Below are 13,094 nucleotides of genomic sequence, written 5' to 3'. Positions count from 1 at the left end.
ATAACCAAGCAGCTCGACCAATCCGGCTGTAGCACGCATGTCTTATACAAGTATGAGTAATACTGCACAATGTATTATTTCCTGTAATAAGGCTTTATGCACCAGCGTGGTCACACCATACAGTTAGATTGCTATTAATTGAACTGAGGCCAGAATGTCGCCAATTTAAAAAACTGGTTTACCTTTTATGTGTTAACTTTTAATATATGAAAAAAACAGAACAGATTTCCATATACAAAATGTCCATATCATCAGCACGGATGAGTATCTGAAGGTCAGCATTAAATACAATGTGTAACTTTTACGTACAATACTCGTATGTGTAACTAGAGAAACCCGTGAAGATATCTTGTACTCGATTCATGTGTCTTGAACTGTTGCACAGGTGAGTTTCCCCCCGTTTCTGTTCGAAGTTTTCTTATTTGAGCCAATAAATGAGGAGAAAAGTGAAGCCAGGATTGGCAACGGTGTTGAGGAGAGAGGAATTGTGGGAACAGCTCTTTACAAACATTGGTAGGAGAGCTTTCATAACAGAAATATATTCATGATGTTGTATATTTGAGACATATCAGCACTGTTTTACAGACAGGGCTTAGACTAAACCAGGATTGGGCCTTAGTTCAATTAGGATATTTAAGTAGCTTTTATAAACTTGCCTTTAAAAAAACATTACTGGTGTGAATTCTTGAGACAAAACAATGGATTCAAACATGTATTTTAATCTGGGACTAGCTTGAGCCTTGTCTGTGAAACCCGGGGCTAGTTATTTTTAAAAACGCTGTATATTTTTATTCCTCAAATAAAGGCAAACAAGCAATCAATTCTCAAAGTTCAGGAGAAAGAAGCAGAAAAGTCTAAAGCCAAAGCCTCCAGGATTCAGCAGAAGAAGAAATATGCGCTGGAAACCATGATGAAGGTCGAGATTCATTTCTTGATTCTCACATTGGAGTCAGAATATAAGGTTCTGGTGTTTTACTGTCATTTTAATCTTATATTTTGCATAAAGAATGTTATGTTAAGAATGTTAAATTCATGTTAAATTAATCTTATTTTCATGCAGATTATGATTCTCATTACTGTAGCGCAGTATCAAGCGTAGCGTTAGTTCTGGCAGGTCACGTTAGTCAAGCGCGCATCAGCTGACCCTCAGCTGATCCACATCTATAGGAATAAGACCAGAGGTGGACAAAATACACAACTTCCTTACTTGAGTGAAAGTACAGATACTACTGGTCAAATATTACTCCGTTACAGATTAAAGTTGTAAAGACCGATTTTTACTTAAGTAAAAGTACAGAAGTACTTGTTTTTAAAACTACTTAAGTATCAAAAGTAATTTTCAATGCATTGTTTAATTATTGTTGCATTGTTGTGTGTAATACTTACAGTACCTTATGCCTCTGAATCTATGCCTGACTGCCCTCATATCAATTTCACATTTATTTCTAGAACACAGTTCCAGTGGGATTGAATGTGAGATTGAATAAGTCACTCAATAACGTCCACAATGCTTTCAGACACCCCAAATGGCTGTTCCCTCAAATACTGCCCTATTTAATGTTTTTTGGATTTTAGTATGAATATATTAGCCTTACTTAGCCTGACTTCGTCATACTCATATTCTAGTCAATGAGATTTGATTATGGGGCGTATCTCAACCGAACCAGGGAAAAAAAAAACTCTGCACTCAATTGGATAGATCTACAACCAATCAGAGCAACGGAGTAAATGACGCATATTCTTCATTCATATTCTCTACCAACAAAATGTTGCGGCTCTCTGTTCCTCTTTTAAAATGAATGCGCTGTAGTGTGGATATCTTCTATAACAGACGCGATGGCGGAATATACACATGATGTTTCATAAACAAAGTTCGGGAGGAGCACGTACAAATAATCAATCCAATATCAACTTGTCATCAAACAATACCATGTCTAACGTTACCCTATATCAGCATGAGGAAGCATATTCACTCTGTCAACTTACCTAACACTCCTTGACAGTTTTTCAGCATCCCTCCACCACCCCGAATCCTCACTCTTTTCTTGTCTTGTTCTCTCACAACCAGGAATACGAGTATGGGGGGAGTATGGCTACCGAGCCCACAGCCCTCTCCATTTATTCTATCTGACTTATTTGTAAGTGTGAACTCGTGAAATCTCAATTCTCCAGCTGCAGTCGTCTTTGTTGTAAACTAATTCAAATCAAGCGCTCTTTGGTGACGTGGGTGATTACGTAACCGCAGATCATCTGTCCATCATCGATTAAAGGCCGCCCTGGCAATTTGATTGACTCGGCCTTTTGGGAGCCGAGCATAATTACTCCTCAACGGATCGAGTCCAGACCGAACTTCCCGACCAAAAAATGTTGTGGGCGGGGTTCGGGCTGGCACCCAGGCTAAGTCTTAGGCTACTGTTATCTAAGCTAGTGTGCACCAAAACAATGACAAAATTCACATTTAGAAGACCAAACCCAATGTTGAAAATGAAAATCAGGTTGATGTCAGAATCCAACACCAGGGGTGCGTTTCCCGTACAACTATATAGCTCGCTGCTTAACTACCATAGTACAATGCATCGTTGGAGAAATCAACTAGCTAGTCACGACTGTTTCCCGAAACCGTATGTCGCAAAGTATCGTTCAACCACGTTGGTTTATGACGTCTCGCACGTGGTGGACTAATAACTTATTTTAATTAATCTGTTTTGAGATCGAATTAATGCTAGATTTTGTCATATAAGTTACAGACATGGCATCTGAAGACCATTTCTAATTTTTCTCAGTTATTTTGCTTTATTACCAGACTCAATAATTGGCTCGTTCTTACATAGTAGAGCACGTTCGCAGTCTTCAAAAACTGTGCTTTAAATCTCTTGACAAACTAAAAGACGTAAATTACAGCCTAAAAGATCTGCCTGTTCCCAGATCAGCTGGCTGTATTAAGATCAGCTTCACTCCACGAGTGTTTCCCACCGCGCTCAGAGAGTCTCGCGTGCCGGAGGAGGAAGAGGTCAGATCTGCTTTAACCACAGAGATCAGCACTAAATCCATTCTGTCATGTTGAGGATCACACACATAAGGGAAGAAACGATATATCGGCCGATATTGGTTCATTTTTAATGTTATGGTTATCGGCCTGAAAAGAAAATTTAGCTGATATATATTAAAGCCGATAAATAATGGATTATTTGCTTCAGCCGAGACTCTTCAGATGTTCAGCATGATGCTTTTGAATTGCTTGAAATATAATTGGAAAAAAGGAAAATACAGATCAGTGCAGCGCAAGTCTGTCATATAAGCTACATAAAATTATAATAAAAACATAATATTGTGTGCTTGGGATGTGGCTTTTAATGGTGAGACTTTTGTTTTTGTAATCAGGCTTAAAAATTATATCAAAATTTGGATTTAGATTTATTGGCCAATATATCGGTTATTGGCTTTCAAATATAAAGAATTATCGGTATCGGCCAAAATGTTCATATCGATGCATCACTAATACACATATCATGTCCGTGTGTGTGTGTGTGTGTGTGAGCAGTGGTTGAAGAAGCAGGCGGAGGCCAGGAGAGCAGTGGACACGGATCTGGCTGAACTGGAAGACCTGAGCGAGGAAGAGAGAAACCCAGACTGGCTGAAAGAGAAGGGCGAGTGAGTGTCACAGCTCACACTCAGAGAGGACGATGGGTCTCAGACCAAACAGATCATAAATCAACATATAATTCTCTTCCATCAGTTTATTTGCTTTTATATACACACTACTGATCACAAGTTTAGAGTCGGTAAGATATTTTAATGTTCTTGAAAGAAGTCTGCATTTCTTTGATCAAAAATTTCAAATACTGTATTATTACAATATAAAGTAACTTTTAATTTGAATATATTGTAAAATGTAATTTATTCCTGTGATCAAAGCTGAATTTTCAGCATCATTACTCCAGTCTTCAGTGTCACATGATCCTTCAGAAATCATTCTAATATGATGATTTGCTGCTCAAAAACATTTATTATTATCAATGTTGAAAACAGTTGTGCTTTTTCCGATTTTTTGTAGAAAATGTGGTAAATTTTAAACTAAATTGATGAATATAATGTTCAAAAGAACATTGTTTATTTGAAATAGAATCTTTTGTAACATTTTAAATGTATTTACTGTCACTTTTGATCAATTTAATGCATCCTTGCTGAATAAAAGTATACATTTTTCTCTTTTAAAAAAAAAATCTTACTGACTCAAACATTTTGAACAGTAAGTGTTTGTATTTATTTTTATTTATTTATTTCGATCTCCATTAGCTGCACACGAGCAACTACTCTTCCTGGAGTCGATACAATCCAACATGCTGCTTACGAAATTTTACACCAATATTCAATACATTACATTTTGCAAAACAAAACACTAATGCAATTAAAAACACCACACCCCTACTCACACATACCTACATACAAATCCAAACACACACACTCATATACACCAGACCTAGTTTAGTCATAATTCTGACTATAAGCAAGAATTTATAGTGGAATAACAATTTACCATTTGCAATACATTTTAATTTATGATCAAATGCCTTTTTAAAAGGACTTTAAACTGATGTTTACTGTGTGCATTAACAATGTCTCTGGGCAAAATGTTCCAACCGGACATGGCTCTATAAATCATAGTCCTCTTTCAAACCTCTGAGCAATAGTCCAACTGTGACAAAACAAGTGATTTCATAACATCTGCCCTCACGTTAAAAGGCAGCATGTGAGAACACTTTCTCACCATAAAAAGACCATTACACATCCTGCGCACAACCATACTGATATGCTTGGACCATGATAAGTGGTTGTCTACTTCGATACCCAGAAGCCTCGTCTGTAGTACCTGCTCAACATACATATCTTTAATTACTAGATTCAATTTGGGTTTACTCAACAACATGTGTCTGGTACCAGAAACAATACTTTTTGTCTTCCCAACATTTTAGACTAACTTATTATTTGTAACCCACTCTACTACAGACTTTAGTTCTTCCAATAACACAATTTCAAGGTCTTCAATTGTTCCTTGAGATGAATAGATAGTTGAGTCATCAGCGTACATAGCTATTTTTTACTTCCTTTAAGACCAATGGCAAGTCATTTGTATATATAGAAAACAGGAGTGGTCCTATAGGCACACCACACCTGTGGTACACCACAGTCAACTGCTCTTTTATGTGAAAAACTTCCATTTGAAAAAAACAGTTTGCCTCCTATTTCCTAAATAACTCTGAAACCAAATTGTTGCTGTTGAGCTGAAACCATAACAGTGCAATTTGCTTAATAGAAGTTTGTGATCAATCAAATCAAAAGCAGCGCTAAAATCTAACAGTATAGCTCCTGCCAACTTTTTATTATTTAATGCTGTTAACCAATCACTTGTCATTTGAGCCATAGCAGTGGTGGTCGAATGACCTGCGCTATAGGCATGTTGAAATTCTGTATTTAAATTATGATCATAAAAATATTTCTGAATTTGTTCAGCAACAATCTTCTCCATAATTTTACTCAACGCAGGCAACAGACTTATTGGTCTACAGTTGGATCCACAGATGTATTTTTTGGTAGTAGTACAATTTTGGCTGTTTTCCAAGCCTGAGGATAAACCCCTTTATTTAGACTCAAATTTAAAATATGAGTAATAGGGACAGCAATTAAACTAGCAACAAATTTAAACAACTTAGAATCAATATTGTCCTAGAAGGTTTTTCCTTACATTCCAATAGTAATTCTTCTACCTTTTGCACTGTTACATTCGCAAACTGAAAATTGCAGTTCTTTTCCTGCATAATGCTGTTCCTCATTAAGACCTCTGCTTTTATATTTCCAGTTTGCTCCATATTACCCCTTAGTTTATTGATTTTATCACAAAAAATAATTATTTAAATGATTGGCAATATCCATTGGCTTTGTAATGAAATAACCCTCTGATTCATTCAATAAATGCTGGGATAGATTTAGCTTTCCTTCCCAACATATTGTTTAAATCAATCTGATCATCAATCATGTTGTCTCAAATACAACATCACGAGTATAGTTATGAAAGAATGAAAGATCTTCTACTGGTCCCACAATTAATCTCAACACCGTTTCCAATCCTGGCTTCACTTTTCTCCTCATTTATTGGCCAAATATGAAAACTTCGAACAGAAACGGGGGAAACTGCACAACAGTTCAAGACACATATGAACAAGTACATGATATCTTCACAGGTTTCTTTTTTTCTTTTAGGACAGGACAGAGTAAGACAAAATACAAAGACAGCACTGTATATACAAAACGATTCTGACAAGCAAAACAAACAAGGTTTTACACGTGATTATATGATTATATGGAGTAGTGTGTGTGTGTGTTGTGCATGTGTATCTCTAGCTTGCATGATTCTAAATTTATATGTCAAGCAGAGCGTTTGGGAGAGAACGAAATAGATGGTTCTACACTTACGAGTATTGTACGTTACAGTTACACATTGTATTTAATGTTGACCATCAGATACTCATCCGTGCTGATGACATGGACATTAGTGACATATTGCTTTTAAAGGGACACTGATATACAGTATTTCTAAATTGGCCAGATTCTGGACTAGCCAGTAGTGCTGGTTAAAATATCTCAGATTATAGCAATCTGACTGCGTATGGTGTGACCACGCTGGTGCATAAAGCCTTATTACAGGAAATAATCATTATGCAGTATTACTCATACTTGTATAAGACATGCGTGCTACAGCCGGATTGGTCGAGCTGTTTGGTTATTTCCATTTGAAAGCTACACCCTATAGACTTTTTAAGTCGTCGATTGTCTGTTCTTTTCACATCAAACAACAGGACTGGAAGTGTACAGACACGGTGAACGCTCTGTATCAACTCAACTTTCACAGGAAGCCACAGGACATCACAAAGCCTATCAACGGTAAGATTTTAATAATATCTGTGATCATTTATGATTGAAGCATAACTAGCTCAATATGATACATTCACAATGATTTGAGTGAGCATAAAAATATCACCCAAGGGTTTATATTTACATACCTCAATATCACTATCTGTGGATTTAATACTCATCAATTTAACATTTTACAATTGATCTAAAGTAACAACACTGATGTAAACTGATCACTAGCGCACTCATTTTTATTTCCTGTTTTTCAACAGATGGCAGATTGGCAAAACATAAACCAAATAGTCAATGAAGAGTGGTGGGAGAAGGCATACAAGTTGTTTCTTGAATGTGATCCAATAAATAGAATTCTGTACCATTCTAAATGTTGTATGACCGGAGATAATTGGGATGATTATGGATTCAACCGCACCACACATGTTCCTCCCCCTGGGAAAGTCAATGATGTTTCTAAAAGAGCCATTTTGGCGGTGATTTCAAGATCAAGGAAATGGAACTTGAACTGGAAGGATCTTCCGCCATCTTATGAACCTGATGTACCGGATCTGGAAGAGAATCACAAGAAACTAATAAACTGTGTTACTGACCTGATCTATAAAGAGGACGGCAGCCCAAGACCTTTTAATAAATAGGCTGAACAATATTGATCGATAATGAGAGTCTGAAGAACTACAAATGTAATTTGCATCACTATAATTGTAGGGTTATTCTGTTCCATGTTTTAATTGAAATTAATTTACAAATATGTAATGGTTATTTTTAAATAAGAAAATGATGGTCTTTTTCTTCATATTACATCCATTAGTTAATCATTTATACTGTAGTTAATAATTTACCTCCTTATTTGCATCCATATGAGGCTATTGTATGCTTTCATGAATTTGTCCATAATGATCTCTTCTATTGATTTATTAACTCCTTATTTTGTTGTAATCTGCAATTATATATGATGAATATGGGTGCAATAAACATCCATTTAAAAAGGTGAATGTAGTTTTTCGGGAAGACGATTAGTAAAAGGTTAAAAAGAATAAATAAAACATTTCTTCGACCTAACCATTCTTTCTGTGTGATTTAATATTAAAAACATAAGTGCCCGAAGTGAACACTTCTCACATGTTGCCGGTCTGACCGCCCACACCGAATCAGAATATTAATTAAATTAATTGATTACATCGCTTGTTCAGAGATTTAATAAGCTGTACGAACAGAACGGATCAATTACTGCGCAATATGAATGAAGCCAAACAGTTTAATTTTGCATAAAGTGGCGGCAGCGAATAACCATCTTGGATCTGAGAGGATCATTATTAAGATCCAAATGATCACACTCAGAATGAGCTTTATTACCGAGTGTTTACACGCACACAGAATTTGTCTTGGTGACAGGAGCTTCCAGTGCAGAAGAAAGGAGTGCAGACAGATATAAATATAATTGTTTTAATGGGTAACACTTTAGAATAATGGTCTGTCATTAATAAGAAATGTAAGTAATGCAGGATGTCATAATTAGGCTACCTTAGTTATTAATGATGCCAATCTCATTAAGTAATTATCGATTATCTAATAAGGAACTTTCTTAGTCCTAAATTCGATATTACTTACTGATTAGTTAAGCTTGTTTCCATATTAGTTAATAGTAGCTGAAGTGTTAATCAACTACTAATTATTTTTTTATTATATTATTCTGTTACCAATGAATGTAGCCTACATAGCCTATTACACGTGTAGGCCTACAGTTTATGTTGTAGCTAATTTACAGATATACAATTATACAGGCACGTGCACACATAGACATCAAAGGGGGCTTGAGCACCTGCCCTTTTTATTCCTGTAGAGAAAGTGCCCTTTTTTCTGGGGTGCTTTTTTTTATTTTTGAAAAATAATATATATTCCTGTTTGCGCAAAGCTTCCCTGTCAAACAAATATATTTATTGAAGAATAGTATATCTAAATATCAGGTCAGGAGTTCTGAAGCGCTCCCTCTCTCTCTCTCTCTCTCTCTCTCTCTCTCTCCCGATTAAAACCCGATTGTATTGCTTCCGCTAAAGAAAATAGTACGCTCCGTCTCTACGGTTAGAATCCTGTGAGTCCATAGCAACGCTTTGTTTTTCATGGCAACGCATTCTACATTGGAATTCAACCAAGCCATGTAATAAAATAAGTTAGTAATAAAATAAGCATATAGCCTATCAAGGTGATATGCTTTAGTTATTTTGTTTATCCTATTTACCTGCATTGCCCTGTCAAATGTGCGCATTTTAACTAGTTGACGCCTAATTTGCATACAGAACGTCCCCAGTTAATGACTTACATCAAGAGTCTTTCCCCCTGAAATTTAGAAATCTAAACTGGTGAATTTAGAAGAAATCTACAGATGCAAACAGATGGAGGATACACTCTAAAAAATGTAGTAAATCTGAGTAACTGCATCTGGTACATTAATAAATAATAATTTAGTAATTTAAAAAATAATTGAGTAATTTAACTTTTTTTTATTTCCTCTAAACCTTTATAAAATAGTATTCCATACAACCACAAATACATGCATGACATTGGCCTTTATTGAATTTTTACTCAATTATTTTGGTAAGTTTAATTCAAACAATCAAGTAAAGATTTTCAGAGATTTTATTAAGTTAATAAAGTTAAATATTTCTGTAATATTTACTAAGCCACATAATATTTTTAAGAGTGTAGTAGGTTTAAAACAAACTCCATCTAAATGTGGATTTTGAAGGTTTTATTTGATGATGATACAGTCCTCCCTCAAATGTGAAACTAAGTCCATGTCAGTCACCAGTTATTGTGTATGTCTGTGTGTACATGCATAGCAATAATAATATTAATGTATTTGCTTAAAACATTAAGGCAATTCAGTATTCTGATGCTTGGTTGTATGAAGCTAAAAAGTTATTTTGCTTGTGAAACAAAGTATTTAAACAATTAATAAATATATACTTGAAACTAGTAGCATAGGAAATGTTTTCAAAACATGCACATTGTGGAATGGTTTCCTTTGCTGCTCTATAAACCTAGTGAAGGAGACCATGGTTTCTGTGTGAACTGATTATTTTGTAGACATCTTTTAAAAATGAAACAATTGCGTGAGTTTGAGGAAGATAAAATTAATTAACTTTTTAAATTATTTTTTTTTAAAAGAAGTCAGAGTTGCGTTAATATACTTTTTTGTTAAAAAAAAAAAAAAAAAAAAACCTTAATTATGAGAAGTGCCCTTTATTTCACTTGAGCCCCTGCCCCTCAAAATGTCTGTGCACGTCCCTGCAATTATACAATTTTAAAATTATAGTCTCTCTGCTCTTCCCGGTATCATGAACCCTTTAATTTGTTGTCCTTTTTTTCTCTGCGGTGCATGAGCACATAAATAGCCTAATGAAGATTGTATATCTTTCCATCAAATTATTTGAACCAAACGAAAAATAAAATAATGGACGACAAAATGACACAAACACAAAAAATTCCGTTAACATATTTTTGTTGTTGTTGATAATGGCAACGTCCGCCATGAGACACCACGAACTTTCACACGGGACTGCCGCTTTCTCTCGTTGTGGATGCGTTTTGTGCAGTTGACGATATATTGAAAATGAACATGACACGCGACTGCCGCGTCCCGTCACCGTGTGTGAAAGAGATTTGAGATTTGCGCGAGCCGTTCTTATCGCGACCTTGATGAAAACATACGAAGCTAATTTGAATTCTATTGAGAATTTACCACTTTAAAACGCTATGGAGAAAGTCAAACATGATCTAAAAACAGTCGTCACTAAAAAGACTGCAAAAAGAGGAGGAAACATCATCCTGCACCAACATTAATTTGAAAGCTTTTTAATGACAACCTTTACTAGAATTGATCACATTCTATTGTTAAACGTTAAATTGGTTTGAACTCATTTATAATAGATAATCTCTGTTAAGGGAAAACTACTATAATATTATAGTATTATTTATTTATACAATAATATTATTGTAGCCTATTATTTATTTATTTAGTCATATTTATCAAATAACAGTTATTGAGTTGTTTATGTGTAGAACATAGGCCTACATATATTCAGTGTGCAGGTGCTATTCAATCTCTCCATATTTCAGTGTCAGACAGGAAGAACTGAACAATTTGCAATGCAACAAACTTTTATTAAACATGCAATTTATAACTTGTTGCAACCGTCCCCAACACTATCAGCCATGACAGAACATCATACGCCTGCAAGACTGACTTTGACACATGCTAATAACTATGTCAGTCAGAAGAACTCAACAAAACAATAATTCAAACTAAGTTTTGATTAATTCATACAAAATATCAGGACAGTATGACAAAAATACATCTCATGAAAACATTTACTTTCAAACCTCCAAAACAAGTTTTGTTCAATAAATGCAGCAGCAGATGTTGAATAATGTCTAGTGTCTTCTTAGTTGGGGGAGGGTGTAACTGTGCATGTTCAGTATGAGTGTCATCACTCTAGCTTGTTTCTGATTGGAGAAAAATGACATGTTGCAACTGTCCCTGGTCTCCCTCCTTATTGTAATAAATGCTATACTTAAACGATACAAGAACTATGTTACTTTTTCATAAGGCCAAATAGAATCAAGAGCTTTAAGTCTGGACCTTCTTGAATTATTGACTAAACATTTGGTTTTCTCCGTGTGTAAAATGTGTTCTGCTAATAATGACAGATATTAGGGAAACCTGGTTTTCAGATATTCCAAGAGATGACAGGAAATTAACATGTTCAGTAGATATAAGAACATTTTAAGTAAAGATAGTTTGACTTCTCATTGCAGTTACGTCATCAACCAGCTTCTTTGGTCCACACTTAAACCCATCCCAGTGTTCAAGCCAGAACTACGCCCTTTCTTCTCGAAGACCGATCCCAAGCAAGCAGTCGCCAGACGAGGTGAGCATCCTCATATGGCTCAGAAGAAGAAGGCAGAAAAATACTATAGCGGACTGACACACATTCAAAAATAATATAAAAACAAATTACATATAACAAAGGCCTAAATACATTTTTTAATCTCAGAATTATGGTTTTACGGATTTCTTGATATCTCACATGATCACATTGGAGTCAGGATACAAGGTTAATAAAGGATTATTAAATGCATGATAAATTAATGAATTTGTGTGTCTTGAACACTTGTTCCAAAAATAAACCACACATAATGCTGGAGAAATGTTTTATTCACTCTTAAAAAAAGGAACTTTATATTTTCAATAAAACTACATTCACCTTTTTGAGTGGATGTTTATTGCAACCATATTCATCATATATAATTGCAGATTACAACAAAATAAGACCTTGATCTGGAGTTAATAAATCAATAGAAGTGATCATTAGACAAATTCATGAAAGCATACAATACTCTCTTATGGATGCAATTGAGAAAGTAAATGCTTAACTACAGGATAAATGATTGACTGATGGATGTAATATGAAAAAAAAGAAAGAAAATAATTTTCTTGTACAACAACATTAAACCAAAATATTTGTAAAAGGCAAGTAAATATATGCCAACTAATTTCAATTAAATCATGCCACACCCTATACCATTATAGTGATGCAAATTACATTTAGTTCAGACTCTCATTATCGATCAATATTGTTCAGCCTATTTATTAAAAGGTCTTGGGCTGCCGTCCTCTTTATAGATCAGGTCAGTAACACCGTTTATTAGTTTCTTGTCAGTTTCGCCCAGATCCTGTACATCAGCTTCAGAAGATGGCGGATCTACCTCCCACTCCTTCCAATCCATTTTCTTTGCTCTTGAAATCACCACCAAAATTGCTCTTTTAGAAACACCACGGAACATCCCAGTAGGAGGAACGGGTGCGTCACAGTTGAATCCATTATCTTTCCATTTATCTCCGGTCATATATAGTTCAGAATGTCTCAGAATCTGTTTTATTGGATCACTTTCAAGAAACAACTTGTAAGACATCTCCCACCACCTTTCACTCATGTTCTTGTTTAAGATTTGAGAATCTGCCATCTGTTGAAAAACAGAAAATAAAAATGAGTGCGCAAGTGATCAGTTTACACCAGTGTTGTTACTTTAGATCAATTGTAAAATGTTAAATTGATGAGTATTAAATCCACAGATAGTGATATTGAGGTATGTAAATATAAACCCTTGGG

General features: G+C 35.1%; 1 protein-coding gene across 1 annotated transcript; it reads left to right on the top strand.

Moving 5' to 3' along the window:
• Positions 1-362: 362 nt before the first annotated feature.
• On the top strand, positions 363-11,926 carry LOC311089538 (dynein axonemal assembly factor 4-like; the record flags this gene model as incomplete). The annotated part of the gene is made up of 4 exons (XM_084124261.1): positions 363-385; positions 2,902-3,010; positions 3,542-3,651; positions 11,740-11,926. The coding sequence occupies 4 exons, from the start codon at positions 363-365 to the stop codon at positions 11,924-11,926; spliced, it is 429 nt and encodes a 142-aa protein (XP_083980387.1).
• Positions 11,927-13,094: the final 1,168 nt, after the last annotated feature.

The sequence above is a fragment of the Abramis brama genome (genome assembly GCF_963993115.1).
Source record: "Abramis brama genome assembly, chromosome: 9".
Taxonomy (NCBI): Eukaryota; Metazoa; Chordata; class Actinopteri; order Cypriniformes; family Leuciscidae; genus Abramis; species Abramis brama.
This window is presented reverse-complemented; position numbering and strand designations above follow the sequence as displayed.